We start from the raw sequence: 17015 nt of genomic DNA, 5'->3' as shown, positions 1-17015 counted from the left end.
AGAATACTTCTGGAACATGGCCACACAGCCTGAAAGACATACAACAACCAAGTCAAGAACAGCTCGCCTTGAGTCAATGATATGCCAGCTGGGCAAAAAGAACTTTAAAGGCCAAATAAAAACTAGCAGGGTTAAGATGTGAACTCATGTTACACATGGTGGAAACTTGTCTTTCTGCAATTTAATTCCACAAACGAAATGCTGGAAATGCAGCTTCTTTGTTGTACAACAATTCTTTTATTCATAGTTCAGATAGATTAGATTATATTTAACCAAGTTGCTGATCACTTTGCAAATAACTACAGTAGAGTCTCACTTATCCAACACTCGCTTATCCAACATTCTGGATTATCCAACGCATTTTTGTAGTCAATGTTTTCAATACATCGTGATATTTTGGTGCTAAATTAATAAATACAGTAATTACTACGTAGCATTACTGCATATTGAACTACTTTTTCTGTCAAATTTGTTGTATAACATGATGTTTTGGTGCTTAATTTGTAAAATCATAACCTAATTTGATGTTTAATAGGCTTTTCCTTAATCTCTCCTTATTATCCAACATATTCGCTTATCCAACATTCTGCTGGCCCATTTACGTTGGATAAGTGAGACTCTACTGTATGTACAATTGGCCCTCTTGGAGCCCCTGGTGGTGCAATGGGTTAAACCCTTTTGCCGGCAGGACTGCTGACTGGCAGGAAAGCGGGTTGAATCTGGGGAAAGCAGATGAGCTCCCTCTGTCAGCTCCAGATCCCCATGTGGCAACATAAGAGAAGCCTCCCACAGGATGGTAAAACATCAAACATCCAGGCGTCCCCTGGTCAATGTCCTTGCAGACAGCCACTTCTCTCACACCAGAAGCGACTTGCAGTTTCTGAAGTTGCTCCTGACATGAACAAAAAAAATCAGCCCTCCACTTTCATTGGGGTTAGGTGCTCAGTAATCTCAGAAATCTCTGTGAAAGTGGAAAAACAAGAATAAAGAACACTTTTAAATCTGAGAGAATACTTCTCTAGAAATTCCTATGCCCAATATAATGTCTCTATGGTCAACTTCCAGCAAAGGTTGACCATAGTGTTCCCCTGGAGAACCTAGAGAATTCTGAGAGAACATATTAATCAATTCCCTGAATAATTTTTCAAACTTTAGTAGAGGCACATACTAAGTTTTTGTCTCCTTCTTTTATATGTTTCTGCATTCATGATGGCTGATTTGAAAGTATCATTCCGCAAGATTATCGAGACCTAGCAACCCCATAACGGACCCCAGCACCCGTGCCCCAAAAGTGCCCAGACATGGAGCCAACAAATGCTCTTTCTCTCAGAAAACTAGTTTCAGCTGCCTTTCAACCTGAACTCACCAAGTTGCACCTCAGAGCAAATCTCATCTCATTCAGGCATGGGACATAATCACTTCACAATAGTCATGTGTGTTTCACAATGGATTTAAGGAAGAACTGCGGGGATTTCCCAACATTCAACTATAGTCCCCCCTTCCTGGCAATTCATTCAAGCCAGGCCAATTCCCCTGCCAATCACTGTTAAGCCAGTCAAGACACATTGTTCCATTCTGGGCAGATGAGATTGTGCCCGTAGCGTCTATCAGCCAAAACTCTACCCACAATTTTTCCTTCCCACACCCATGGGACCCAGATCAAGCAACAACCTCAAAACTTCAAACTGAGCAATAATAATGTATTTTATTTTATTATTATTTTATTCTGAGCCTCGGTGGCGAAGCGCATTAAAGCACTGAGCTGGAGACCGAAAGGTCCCAGGTTCAAACCCCGGGAGGGGCGTGAGCGGCCACTGTTAGCTCCAGCTCCTGCCAAACTAGCAGTTTGAAAACATGCAAATGTGAGTAGATCAATAGGTACCGCTCCAGCAGGAAGGTAACAGCGCTCCGTGCAGTCATGCCGGCCACATGACCTTGGAGGTGTCTACAGACAATGCCGGCTCTTCGGCTTAGAAATGGAGATGAGCACCAACCCACAGAGTCAGACATGACTGGACTTCACGTCAGGGGAAATCTTTACCTTTACTATTTTATTCCAAATAATTTTTATTGAAAGTTTACTGGAAGACGGGGGGAAAGAGAAGGAATTTCTTTTTAAAAAATGGGGATAGTAGATTTGTTATTGGTTAGTTGCCTCTTTACAAAAATCTAAAGAGCTGGGCTTAGCATAGTAGACTAAACCACAGTGCTGCAGAAAGAGCCTGCTGATTGAACAGTCAACAGTTCACGCTTGGGTTGAGCTTCCGCTGTTTGCTCCAGCTCACCTGCCCACCCAGCAGGTTCGAAAAGCAAAAATGCGAGTAGATAAAATAGGTACCGCTTTTAAGCAGGGAGGTTATAAATGAGCCTTTAAGGACATCAATCACGGCATGGAAGCTCAATGGATGGCATGGAAGAGAGAGTGACAGCACCCCCTGTGGCCAAAGTGGAGCACAATCTTTTGGTGAGCCTCCTCTTCCACAGGAGCAGCATACTCTCAGCCTCAACTGAATGGACAAACATCCTGAGCCCATCTTGGTGACAAAAGGGATCATCACCCTGCATACATACACAAAGGTCCTGATATTATCCGACACAGGAATCCCAGTTGCGATCTCTGTTCCCAAGGGATTATGCACACTGAGGACATGGGAAGGTAGCTGCCTTCAAGATACATTTTGTGCATTTAAAAACTGACACAGTATACAAACGATACACGTTACACATAGAAAACCAATTTGATATAGTTGGATACAGTTGCTGCTAGGTCCATCCCAGAGCCTTTGGTGGCTTTGGCATTGCGCAGCTTTGAATCTGCAGACAATGTTTAAAAACTTAAGAAAAAAATCGTATTTCTTGCTTGCAGTCTCTTTAATGTTCACAAAACTTTGGGAAAGGGGTTGCCATGGTTTGATAACATACTGAGGGATGCCAACCAATGCCCAGTCACTTTCTTGCATATAAATACACTATCGGTAAAAGTCACTCTTCCCCACACCATTGCAAAATTTGCAAGCTCTGTTCAACTACAGCTCTCATTAGTGTCTATGTCAAAAGTACAACATTAGTTTATTCATCTTGGCTTGTAGATAGCATAATTGGGCCTGGAAGAAGTGGACCAAGTGTGCAAGCAGCAATTTGACCTTTTTCTGCATATACTAGTTGTTCTTTTGGGGGCATTTATTTAGCCATTCTTCTCACTTCAATCAACTATCACAATAGATTATTATTAATGTTTATTTCCACTGATTTTTTAATTGCAGTTTCTGTCAGGAATGTGTAAGTATATCCACTGTGAAGTTGGTGGTGATTTCTTGAAAATAAAATCTCTGTTAGTGTCAATAGTGCCAGGGAAAACCCTGAGACTACAGAGATGGCTGTATATATTCTCTAACATCATGGCTCCTACTCATTAATAAAATATTAAAAATCAGAAAGGAATCCTTTGACTATCCAGCTTTAAAAACATGGAGACAGGAATGGCACTTGGTTAATATTGAGAGAAGAAATATTGCTTTTACAAATATGTGGTTGGAGATGTTTGATATAGAAATGTTGCATGCTAATATTTCCTTGCTATAGATTGTAGGAATGTTACCTTCTCTATTTTTAGAGATGGTAAAATGTTCATTTTGTAAAGAATTATGAATCCTGCGAGGTTTTTTTTTGTGTGTGTGTCAGGAGCAACCGGAGTTGCTTCTGGAGTGAGAGAATTGGCTGTCTGCAAGGACGTTGCCCAGGGGACGCCCGGATGTTTTGATGTTTTACCATCCTTGTGGGAGGCTTCTCTCATGTCCCCTCATGGAGCTGGAGCTGATAGAGGGAGCTCATCCGCGCTCTCCCCGGGTGGGATTCGAACCTGGCAGCCTTCAGGTCAGCAACCTAACCTTCAAGTCACAAGGCTTTTATCCCCTAGGCTACCAGAGGCTCCAATCCTGCGAGTGTATACTGGCCTTCCTATAACTTTGATAGAGATAAAAATATGTTCTCTTTTTTAGGTGCATGCTTGTATGCTTTGTTGTAACTTTGAGAAAACTGTGCATTTGGCATAAGCAAAAAAGACTTGTTGTTTTAGAAAGTTAGGGAGTTGTTTTAAGCAGTGCCAAAGATTGTAACCCTCCATGGAGGGAACGAATGAGTGGCCAAAAAAAGGAAGATATCAAAACGTGCTGAACTTTGTTTGTGTATGCCTATTTACTCAGACACCTAAACTTGCAAGATTGTATTATAATAAAGCTTGGCTACGTCACAATTTGGTCCATGTTTCTCTTTCCTAACCACTGCCACAAACACACAGTGCATTAAAAGTAGAGGAAGTCTATCCATTCTGTCATTTTTTTATGGATAGGTGTGACACAGGCTAATTTTTCCAGCTTCTACAAGGCAGGTTTAGCAGCCCTCAGATTGATGGCACTTGCTGCTCTTATTGCGGATTTCATACCACTCTCAATCCAAGCATGAGGATGAGCTAAATGTTCTCCTGCAAAATAAACCCTTCCTTCATTCTGAACCAATGCCTTGAAAAACTGACTGAACTCATAGGAAGCTGGAGCAGCAAAAGCCCCCATGGAGAATTCGTCCAGGCTCCATTTCTGAACCACATGTTTGTTGCAAACAGATCTGAGATAGTCCTTGGAAATATTGTGCAACTGTGATAAGTCACTCAGCACCACATCAACACACTTTTCCTCACTGAGGGGAAGGAAGAAATTTGAATCCTCCCGGGTAGTATAAGAAGCCAGGACGACCCCGAGGCCACTGGTAAAATTGTGGCTTGGATAGTAGATAGATCGGGATGGACGATCGGTCATTGACCTTCCACCTTGAATCCCGTCTCTCTCCCAAAATCTGTCTGTGCAAGCCAAGGCAATTTTGGTGGCACTTGCATAATGGAAGGAACGGAGGCCATGGGCCTTTGTGTTTGAAAGGGGAGGCTGGAATTCAATGAGTCGAGTGGCTTTAGTCGTAGCTGTGACAAGGACAAAGTCAGCGGTCAGCCAGGACAGGGCACTTCTGCCCTTCTTGTGGAAAAACACAGTGGCTTTTCGGCCCGAATGGACAATCTTCTCTACTTTGTTGTTGAGGCGAATTATTCCAGGCAGTGTTTGGAGGAAAGCGTTGGGGAGCTTGTCAAACCCACCGGTGATTTCATCCAAACTAAAGTAGCCAAGAAAATAGGAGGAAAGAAAAGATGAAAACTATGAATGGGTAGATTCATCAAGCGGTCATACAAAATACATTTCTGTGATACCTGAATTATTTTTAAAAAGTATAAAAACACTCTGTTTATTTGTCTTACTGAGCTATCCTAGGATGTTTCCAGATCAATATACTGTTCTAATTTCTGTTCAGTTTTTCAAAACTGCTACTATCAAGGGAGGAACAGGAAAGGAACAATGGCAACAGTGAATTGATTAATTTACTGAACTTAGCAAGCAACAAAGACAAAATGTATTCTTTGGTACGTGTCATAAACTGTGTCAAGAATTAATGCAGATTAACACCACTTTAACTGCTATGGCTCAGTGATATAAAATCATGGGATTTAGTTTTACAAGGTCTTTAGCCTTCCTGCCAAAGAGTTCTGGCACCTCATCAAACTACAGTTCCCATAGTTTCATAACATTGAGCCTCAACAGTAAAGTTGGAGTCAAACCACATCAATTATACTGTAGAAATGTGTTTTAAGACCATGCCATGCTAGTTTTCCTTCCCCTACTACTGACATTATCAGCCTTACCTTCAGAGTTGCCCATGGGATTTGTTTCTCTCTACCTTTCTGCCCTTATGTTTTGACAAATCCCTTCTCGTGGCCTTTGCTTCTTCAACTCCACCAAACTCAGCTGTTCAAAAGTCCCTTACTCTTTTTAATTATTTCAGATAATAGTTTTGATACATATAGATATACCATGTAAGGTTCACTAACAGATATTTAAAGCTAATTGTCATAAAATGGGATCTTGGAAGACATCTAGCTAGATAACATGCAGAGGAATTAATAATTAATGAGACATAATGGTTAAAAACAAAGTGGGTAAAGCTGTGACAACATCAGATCCAATCCAAATATGAGTGGAGATGTTTCAGGAATCAGACTTTTATACTTGCTGATATGAATGACTGGACCTATAGCTCTTGGACTGATGTACAAACATTAATATAGTTAATATCCACAAGTATGAATACTTCACAATTGTGTTGTTGTTGTGTGCCTTCAAGTCATTTCAATGTATGGAGACTCTAGGGCAGTGGTTCTCAACCTGGGATCCCCAGATGTTTTTGGCTTTCAACTCCCAGAAATCCTAACAACTGGTAAACTGGCTGGGATTTCTGGGAGTTGAAGGCCAAAAACATCTGGGGACCTCAAGTTGAGAACCACTGCTCTAGGGCAAGGCTATCACAGGGCTTGCTGGAATTGAGAGTGACTTGTCCAGGATCACCCAATGGGTTATCATGGTTGAGCAGGGATTTGAACTCTGATCCCCAGAATCATGGTCCAGCACTCAAAACCACTGCATCACACTGGCTCTCATTGTCATGTAATTTTAAGGGCAAAAATATCCCAGGAGTATATTTAAGACAGGACTCAGTATACCCTTATGCCAACATCAAGTTCTCTATTTAGTAAAACAGCTAGGAAATGGACTAATAGCTAACTGATATTGCCTCTCGGCCATTGGTTTTGCATTTACCTGTTATCATCTGAAAAAGTTACATGACTGAATACAGAATTAAAAAATGAAAGATAGAACGCAGCCTCTTGATTTGCGAGTGTACCAATCATATCCACGGCTCCTCTGCTCAGATTGCCTTCTTTGATTAAGTATTCCTGAAAGGAGGGAAATGAAACATGGCGGAGAATGGTTGTCAAAGCACAAGATAATTAAGTAGGACTTCCTTTTTCAGATGATCCCAACACAGAGTTGGATTCTTCAGGTGTAACAGAAGTGGTTTTGTGGACTTTCTGCTTTCCCCCCTGTAGTTCCCTGTATCCTTGCCTTCAAAAGATACTATAGAAGGCTGTAGCACCCCCCAGAAGACTGAGAGAGATTGCCCTGGAGGCTATGGCCCCTTCTGCGCAGCTGTATAAAATCTCACATTATTTGCTTTGAACTGGGTTATATCACAGTGTGGACTCAGATAACCGAGTTCAAAGCAGATACTGTGGATTATCTGCCTTGATATCATGGATTATATGGCTATATGGAAAAGCCCTATGAGAGGAGAAAAATAGCTAGTATTTTTTCCATTCCCTATTTCCAACATTGGTAGCATTCTGCTCAAGAAATATTTCTGCCAGCAAAACTGAGATAGAATATAATCTAATGCATTTCCTAAAAGAATGGGTATTGGCCGGTTTTTGTAGCTGTGTTACAGCTGTTGCTGCTTTTAACCAACCCAGTTACATAATATATTTACTCCCATTGATGCTAAATGCATACCATGCTTTTAGATTTTCTTTCTCCTCCTGTTGTACTGAAAAGATATGAGCCAGATTGCAAAATAATAATAATAATAATATTTTGGACCAAGCTTTGTTATCAAGCTTTGGGACATGGCCTTTTTAAAAAAATTAAATTTACATCTACTGTCTCAATCTCATATAGGTTCATTCTACCACCTATTTACACATCTTAGATGTTCATCTTTATATTGCTTAATTGTATTTTCCAGCATGGCAAGCGGTTGTTCTAGATGGTCCCTTTCACCTCTATGAAGTGTGAAAAATTCCTTCTTCTTTGCAGAACTGAGCATCCTGGTGATGCTCTATCAGCCCTTACTATCTTTGAGTAGAAGCAGTGAGGGCTCTTCCACACAGCCAGATAACCCAGAATATCAAGGCAGGAAATCCCACAATAACTCTATTAAACAGTTTTCAGAAATGTATATGAAATTAATGAAATGTACTTCCCATTGCCTAGGTTTGTGGTTCACAACTGCACATGATTTCAATAAAACAAAGTTTGACCCTACAGTCATTACAATTTGCTTTATGACAGAAAATGAGCCAAAAAAACTGTTATCTGAAAAATGCAGATGTTTACTGATTATTTTATTTAAAATGTTCAGAATGGTAGTCTGAAATTTAATATCAAGTTTGTGCAAAGCCATTTCATAAATCTACATTCTAAAACAAAGTATTTTTTAAATAAATATCTCATATAGTTAGTGAATTGAATCCCAATTTTTACTGTAGACTTTGCTTTGCTCCTATTAGATCACACACCAAATAAGGTGACTCTTTGATGAAGTATGTCCATTTGTATAGCATAACAAACAGGCAAATGAACACAATATATAGCAGCATAGATTAAAATATATTTTAAAGATAAGCACATGCCCATGTCTCTTACCTTGGCAGTATAAGAATCATACTTTGCCTTCAAAAGCGTGCAGTTTTTTGTGACCTGGAGAGAATCATAAAGATTAACTGATAAGCAAAAGGAATGCAACCCTCTTTGTGTGTTTATTCAATTTTCCAAATTAAAAGAAACAGCAACAATCATAGATAACAGCAAGAATCTAATTATTCATAAGATTCCAGAATTAATAGGGTTTTATCCAATTGTTAACTCACCATTCAACAATTTATGCAAGGAATGTAGTCTACTGGGAACCAACCAATATGTTCATTTGTGTTGTTCATTTGTTATTCAGGTCAGAACATGTTAACTATATTAGCAATGATTGGCTTATCTTATGTGCCTTTTATTGCTTTACAAGGATTTTCCTTATATCCCATCAAGGAAGAGCACAATCTTTAAGGATCTTTACTTTCAAGAACCAACAAGTTAAGATGTAATAGAGTTGTATAAAATTAGGCAATGAATCGACAAAGTGGGCAGTGAGAAAACGGCCTTAGGACATAAGAATCCAGAAGGCATTCAGTGAAGTTGAATGGCAGGACATTCATGACAGATAAATAAAGAAGTATTTCAACATACAGGACATAGTTTTAAATTATGGGATTTACTGCCAGAGGCCACCACCTTGGACAACTTTGAAAGGGATTAAACTAATTAATATGTGACAAGTTTTAAAGCACACAAAATGGAATAGATAAAGATCAGATTTGGGCACAGATTAGTGACCAGAGTTTAGATGAAGGCAAACTGCGCAAGACACAGAAACGAGGAACCGTGTATGAAATAAAAGAGAAACTGAGTCATATTTCACAAATGAGGTTTCAGAGGTTCTGAAGATGCCAGCCGCAGATGCAGGCAAAACATCAGGAGAGAATGCTACTGGAACATGGCCACACAGCCCGAAAAACCCACAGCAAACCCAGTTATACCAGTTCCTTCCTCCAAATCATAGCCTACAGCACCCAGTATTTGCTGGTGGGCTACTGTCCAAGAACTAACCAGGGCTGGCCTTGCTTAAGCTTCCAAGATCAGTTGGCATCTGGTGCTTCTAGGGTATTTGGGTCACAGGCAACAGGAGTGCTACAACTACAATGATGCCATTCTAAATTAAATGGCATGGGGCATGTCAGGAGGGAGAGGAGATATAACTCCAGCGTCTTGTTCAGAAAGGACGTACCCTATCCAACGTTCCCAAATAAAGTTCATCGGGCGTCTTTCCTTTCTCTTTGGGATCCAGTTCATATCCAAAGAGGTTACTATTTGCTTTCACGTCTGCCACTTTTTCCCTTCTGTTTCTAAATAAATACCAGGCATTGTCATTATTCTGAACAAACGGGTTTAAAGCGAGGTTGAATTTCTTCAGATATTCGCGAACAATTCTGAAAAACAGAAAAATAGGGGAACACTTCTTAAAACACAACTATAGATTATATTGTTATATCCTGAAATGCTGATATGCTTTAGGTCAATCAAAAAGCCTGTGAAAATCTGATGGGCACAGAATATAGGACAGGAATAAGATTTACACAGATTTATTATTATATCTCAATAACAGAATCATTAATTCTATTCACCAATGATACTCTGGGATTCTATCTTCTTAGGCATCTGCTTTTAAAAGGTTCTGCTTTCGCCAATTGGTATTAGAGATTAAGATTGGGAACATCTTTGGACTTCCTGTCAATTCTCTACTCACTCCCAACTTAATTTGAAATCTTTGTTGTTTCATCCACATTACTTGTTTCTGGATCGCAGCCTGGGATCCATTTGGTACCCGCTTGTTCTTAATTATAATTTTTCCTCTTCATCCATTCACCTTCTTTGTACTGGACTTAGCTAGCTCTCTTTGTTCATATTTCCTTTCCCTTGACCAAGTCAACCTTTCTCAAGTTGAGATTTGTTTGCTTGCTATCTTTTCTGTGTGTCTCTTGTTCTTTAGAGGTCATGGCTATCCAATTCAATTTTATGTTTATTTGCTCAAGTTTACTGTCAGCAGCTGTAAGAATTGTGTTTATAATTTCCATTTGTTTTAGGATTTCCAACTTAGTTTCTTGCTTCATTTCTGCAATGGAATTCTGTGTCCAATTCTGGGCACCACAATTTAAGGGAGATGTTGACAAGTTGGAATGAATCCAGAGGAGAGCAACTGAAATGATCAAGGGTCTGGAGAACAAGCCCTATGAAGAGCAGCTTGAAGAACTGGGCATCTTTAGTCTGCAGAAGAGAAGGCTGAGAGGAGACATGATAGCCATGTATAAATATGTGAGGGGAAGACATAGGGAGGAGGGAGCAAGCTTGTTTTCTGCTGCCCTGGAGACTAGGACACAGAACAACGGCTTCAAACTACAGGAAAGGAGATTCCACCTGAAAATTAGGAAGAACTTCCTCACTGTGAGAGCTGTTCAGCAGTGGAACTCTCTGCCCTGGACTGTGGTGGGGGCTCCTTCTTTGGAGGCTTTTAACAGAGGCTGGATGGCCATCTGTCGGGGGTGCTTTGAGTGCAATTTTCCTGCTTCTTGGCTGGACTGGATGGCCCATGAGGTCTCTTCCAGCTCTATGATTCTAATGATCATCTGACACTACAGAGTACAGGATCAGAATCCAGAATGACTTTAACAGATTAGAGAACTGAGCCCAAATTAACAGAATAAATTTCAATGTACTACACTTTGCCAATAAAAATGAAATGCAGATATAGGATGAGTGACACCTGGCTTGAAAACAGGTCCAAGAGGAATTCAAGCCTGTAAGTCTCTTTAGAAGCCAAGATGACTAAATAAAACTGTTGTACTTTGGACATATCTTTCGAGAAAATGATTCATTGGAAAAGACAAGAATGCTTGGTAAGATAGAATGCAGCAGAAAAAGGGTTCAGCACCTCGGATAGCTCCTTTGAAGTTCAGGTTAGTCTGGAGTGGATTCATGCTATCTATTGTTAATAATAATTTATTGCTGATGTTTCAAAAACAGGCTTCTACTCAGCTTATCATTTAGAAACATGATTTGTTGAGATCACAGAAGAATAGCTTGGTGTTATGGCTGCTGTCATGCCTCCTCTTGCTTACCTGTGGTGCTTGGGAAGGCGCATAGGTCCCACATCCGCATACCAATCCTTCTCGCGATAGGTCTTTATCCGACCACCCACACGGTCACTGGCTTCCAGAATATGAACCTAAGAAAAAATACAGTAGTACTGTACATTTCTCCCCATTGAAATTTATTCTGTTTGGGCTCAGTTCTCTAATCATGATTTTGGACAATCATATCACATCCTTATTGTTTCTCTAGAAGTAATTAAATGTAATTATACATAATAACAATAAACAATAAAACTTACAAGTATTATGCAAATAGACAATATAGTGTGCTTAACAAGGTAATTCCCTAATGCAAACTAAAATGATGGCTATTTTAGAGAACCAATATAGTGTGGTTTGAGTGCTGGACTAAGATCCCAGAAAAACAAATTTGAATCCCTGCTTAGTTTCAAAAACCACCTTGGTGGTCTTAGACAAGTCAACCTAAGAAGAAGGCAATGCCAAGCCACCTCTGAATAAATCTTTCCAAGAAGACCCCATGATTGGGTGGTCTTAAATCAGAATTTGAAAGAACATAATAACAATAAACCGTTGTCTGTGTTGTCTACACAGGAAAAAAAATCTGCTTGAGCTCATATTTCCCTACTCAATAGTGGTTCATTAATGCCACACACATCTCTATTAAATCAAAGTAAGTGTGGCATTGCACTCACCTGTTTCCCCTTGTGAATTTTCTTTGGTCTTAAAGGACAGTCCTGCAATTTATTTATTTACTCTATTTATACCCCGCCCCTCTCACCCTGAAGGGGACTTAGACTGGCTTACAAACTACAACAAAAATTCAATGTCACATCAGAGACACAACAATAAACATACCATATCAAATTACTACAATGACAATGTCTGCTATATTTCGAATTGTTTTGGGCACAATGCCATGGCCAGTCTGTTCCCTGCCTTATGTATGTGAAAATACGTAAGTCCACGTTACATACCAATGCCTTTACAGGTCATTGGCTATCCTATTAAGTAACATTGCTGGTACTTAAATGTTGATAGACAGAGAAGTGCTAACATCAATATGCAATTTACAAACAAATATGCTTTCAAAAAAATAAAAGCATTGCATGTTTGCAAAATGCAAACACGTACAGTAGAGCTTCACTTATCCAATATTCTGTATTATCCAAGGCAGTGTGCCTTTTAGTAGTTATTGTTTTTGTAGTAAATGTTGCAATGTTTGGGTGCTAAATTCATAAATACAGTAATTACTACATAACATTACTGTGTATTGAACTGCTTTTTCTGCCAATTTCTTGTAAAACATGATGTTTTGGTGCTTGATTTGTAAAATCATAAATGTTATATTTAATAGGCTTTTTTCTTAATCCCTCCTTATTATCCAAGATTTTCGCTTATCCAATGTTCTGCTGGCCCGTTTATGTCGGATAAGTGAGACTCTACTGTACCAGATATGAGGTGAGTATAATATTTTTGTGCACATGTAGACAACACTTCAATTTGTCTCTCTCTCTTTTTTTCATTGAAATTAATGATATGTATTTCTTAGGGTATATCTGCATTGTAGAATTAAGGCCAATTGACACTATTATAACAACCATAACTCAATGACTGGGAGTTGTAGTTTTCCAAGGTTGTTTCTTTCCTCTGCCAAAGGGTGCTGAGAACATCAAGCTACCAATCCCAGGATTCCATAGCACTGAGCCCTGGCAGTTCAAGTGATGTCAAACCACATCAATGCCACAGTGTAGCTGCACCCTCAGTCACGATAGTTACCTGATGTCCGGCATCTTTCAGTAATTTGCCAGCCGTGAGTCCACTGATTCCTGCCCCAACAATTACAACCGTCTTTGGCTTGGAGGCCTTGTTGAGACCATTCCTGGCAATATTTAGCAGCTCCTCATAGTCAGGATCACGAAAGCACTCCATCCACTCTTCTTCTTTCGCAGCATAATTGCTGGAAACCAGTGTTGCCAGAAAAAGCAAGAATGGAAAGACTGCTAGGCAGGAAAAAGAATGGAATGACTTAGTAAGGCAACAAGAAAGCAAATCAACAAAGAATGCTAATCATTTTGTTTCCTTGAGCTACACATTTTGTTACGTTCTGAATTTTGCAGTGATTCAGGTTCTATAAAATGCTTGTAAATTATTTTATTTAAACTTAATGAATCCCATTAATTTATTTACAGTATTTATATTCTGCCCTTCTCACCCCGAAGGGGACTCAGGGCAGATCACATTATATACGTATAGGGCAAACATTCAATGCCCATATACACATAGAACTGAGACAGAGTCAGACACAGAGGCAATTTAACCTTCTCCTGAGGGGATGTTCGATTCTGGCCACAGGGGGGAGCAGCTGTGATGGCACTTGCTCATTCCAACATTGTAAATTGATAGTTGCATCTATCTTTCGGGTTGCTAGGTCAGCAACAAGCAGGGGCTATTTTTTTTAATTGACGGGTGCTCACCCCGCCATGGGCTGGCCTCGAACTCATGACCTCATGGTCAGAGTGATTTATTGCAGCAGTCTGCTCACCAGCCTGCGCCACAAGCATCTTACAAGCATCCCATGAATTGTGTCATTGCAAAGTGATGAAAATAAGTCATCACTTTGCATTGACATAATTATAGTCCTTTGACACTACTTTTCACTGCCATGGTTGCATCCAATGGGCTCCTGGGGTTTCTGAACTGCAAGAGCTCTCTTGCTTTCTAAATGCCCCTTCCCTAAACTGCGTTATTTAAGATGGTATCGTGACATTTAAAGTGAAATCGATGCACTATAATTTTGTAGTACAAATGCATTTTTCAGTTTGAATGATCACAGACATCGTGGATATGCAGTGCAAGTTTTCTTTTAAAATGTCTGAAAGGACGTTGATTCGACGTGCAGGAAAAAAGATTCCACCGAAACAGTAGGAAAAACATCCTGACTGTGACCGTTGAGTGAAAGTGGAATAGATTTATTTATTTATTTATTAGATCATTTCTACCCCGCCCTTCTCACCCCTCAGGGGACTCAGGGCGGCTTACAACATGAACATATACATAAAAACAATTTATATCACATTTAAAAATCCATTTAGATTAAAATTGTCTTGAAAGAGTGCTTTGAATGTGATTTCCTGCTTCTTGGCAGGGGCTTGGACCGGATGGCCCATGAGGTCTCTTCCAACTCTATGATTCTATAAAGCATGATGAGTCTTCTTCTCTGGGTCTTTTTAAACAGAGGTGGGATGGTCATCTGTCAGGAGTGTTTTGAATGTGTATTCCTGCATGGCAGAATTAGGTTTTGCAGGATGGTCCTTAGAGTCTCTTGCAACTCTGTGATTGTATGATCTGATGTGTTGTCTAGACAAGAGTTATATCAGTCTATTCTCAAACATACCTGAATTTGCCAACTCAGAGCTTTCTAAACACTTCATGTTGATGACAAGCTTTTAAGATTTGCATGATTTTGTGTCACAGTAATTCAGTTTTACTAACAACTGGAGGTTAGACCAAATCCTTCTTCTACATTTTGTTGAGTTAATATCATATAAACTACTTTGGCACTTTGAACATTGTTTGCATTATAAAAGCAGCTGAAAAGATGGAACAGAAGAGAACTGTCCCTTCCAAGCTAGGATTCTTGGAGGGTATAGAAACCATAAGAGTAACCATAAGATTACAAACACGATGACAAAGAAGAATTTCATAAGAACAGATGAGGGGAGAAGCAATGGATCCAGTCTTTTGGCTTCGTACTGGACATCATCTACCTTTAAGCATCTCCATATTTTTGTCCAATATTTTCTTGCAAACATGCATAGTAAGAACATTCAACAATACCCATAGCCAACTTAATCCATACATAACAGCAATACGTGGTACTATAATCATACCTCTATGCATCTATTATGTTCAAAACAAAAAGCTGTTAGAAATATCATAGTTATCATTTCATATCCAGAATATCATTCTGGATATTCATAGCCAACTTAATCCATACATAGCAGCAATACATGGTACTCATAATCATAACTCTATGCATTTATTATATTCAAAACAAAATGCTGTTAGAAGTATCATAGTTATCACTTCATATCCAGATTAAGTTGGATACTCATAGCCAACTTAATCCATACATAGCAGCAATACGTGGTACTCATAATCATAACTCTATGCATCTATTATGTTCAAAACAAAATGCTGTTAGAAATATCATAGTTATCATTTCATATCCAGAATATCACAGTTATCATTTCATATCCGGAATATCACGGTCATCATTCAATGTTGAAAAGGATATGTCTTCTGAAATTATTTTTGTGAGGAAAAGTATTCACTTACAGTGCTGGCCCATGTTTCAGTGGTCAATGTAAAGATGTCAGTGAGCTCCCTTGTTTTATAGCCAGAATGAAATGCACTCCAAGCCAGCAGTCATTCGGGATTTGCCAAGATTGGCTTTCTCAACTGAAACATTCCAAGTGTCTACACTGTTATGGGGCACTGCCCATGTACACACCCACCCAGAAAAGGTCACAGGAAGCACAATGTTGCACAGTTGCACAAAGCAAGACAGATAACAAAATGTAATGAAAAAGGGTATGTAATGGAAGTCATGAAATGTAAGCATAGCACATATCTCTCTTCTTTTGGCATTAAAAATTGGACCTGGGGGCAAGTCAAGAGGATCTGAGAAGGGTCGGGTCAAACTCAGTCCAAGGGAGGAAAGTGAAATATTTCTGATTGCTCAGATGGGGATGGGATGGAAATAAGTTGCAAAGTAAACACAACAGCAAGACACCTAAGGACTTACAAGGAAAATATGTGCACTGAATATATTGAAGAGGGGCCCGATGTATAAGGGTTTCTGAAGTAATGTTAGAAGCCTTTGAACCCCAATGGAAATGTCAGGGTGATTTGCTTTGAGAGGATACACAGATATAAGAAGCATTGCAGGCACCTGGTAGAGAAAACCTGGGCATAATGTCAAGTAAACTGTAGGAACCTTAAAAGGGGAAGCCTCACACCACATCATCAGCTGTTAGGAATTGTGGGAACTGAAGTCCAAAACACCTGGAGGACCAAAGATTGGGAACCATGGGTATAGTGTCTGAGGTAAAGGTAAATCTAAAGGTTTCCCCTGACGTTAAGTCCAGTCGGAACCGACTTTGGAGGTTGGTGCTCATCTCCATTTCTAAGCCAAAGAGCCGGCGTTGTCCATAGACATCTCCAGGTCATGTGGCCGGCATGACTGCATGAAGCGCCGTTACCTTCCCGCCGGAGCGGTACCTATTGATCTACTCACATTTGCATGTTTTTGAACTGCTAGGTTGGCAGGAGCTTTAATGCACTGTGCCACCAGTGTCTATCCACTTTAAATCCTGTGGCTGCCTACTGCAGAATTCCGGGATTTATAGTCCTGCCTGAGCCTGGATGATTTTGGGGACACGTCCTGGGATACCCATTGCTTCCATACCTATAAATATCCAGATGTGCACCTTAATCAACTACCAAATATGGTCTCAAAGTCCTACCTTTACAGCTGGGCAGCACTCAAACTGCAGACGACCAAACTACAGTGAGACAAGCAGATATG

General features: G+C 39.8%; 1 protein-coding gene across 2 annotated transcripts; it reads right to left on the bottom strand.

Moving 5' to 3' along the window:
* Positions 1 to 2852: 2852 nt before the first annotated feature.
* On the bottom strand, positions 2853 to 15893 carry LOC100566990 (L-amino-acid oxidase). Of its 2 annotated transcripts, none has more exons than XM_008105478.3 (7): positions 15764 to 15893; positions 13202 to 13425; positions 11432 to 11538; positions 9544 to 9745; positions 8355 to 8408; positions 6693 to 6829; positions 2853 to 5157 (listed from the first exon to the last, which is right to left on the bottom strand). In XM_008105478.3, exons 1-7 carry the CDS (start codon positions 15774 to 15776, stop codon positions 4377 to 4379), a joined length of 1518 nt encoding a protein of 505 aa, XP_008103685.1. In that variant the 5' UTR covers positions 15777 to 15893; the 3' UTR covers positions 2853 to 4376. The 2 variants fall into 2 exon arrangements, with proteins under 2 accessions (XP_008103685.1, XP_016847273.1); XM_016991784.2 differs by having other exon boundaries at positions 13202 to 13422; positions 15764 to 15892.
* Positions 15894 to 17015: the final 1122 nt, after the last annotated feature.

The sequence above is a fragment of the Anolis carolinensis genome, chromosome 2, assembly GCF_035594765.1.
Source record: "Anolis carolinensis isolate JA03-04 chromosome 2, rAnoCar3.1.pri, whole genome shotgun sequence".
NCBI classification, from domain to species: Eukaryota; Metazoa; Chordata; class Lepidosauria; order Squamata; family Dactyloidae; genus Anolis; species Anolis carolinensis.
The sequence above is the reverse complement of the archived record's forward strand: the minus strand, read 5'-3'. Positions and strand labels throughout refer to the sequence as shown.

Coding starts and splice junctions, on each gene's coding strand:
- LOC100566990 (XM_008105478.3), bottom strand. Junction 11,539..13,201: donor TGAAAGATGCCGGACATCAG/GTAACTATCGTG, acceptor ATTTTTTCTTAG/GTTCATATTCTGGAAGCCAG. Junction 5,158..6,692: donor ACTTTTTCAGATGATAACAG/GTAAATGCAAAA, acceptor TGGCTACTTTAG/TTTGGATGAAATCACCGGTG.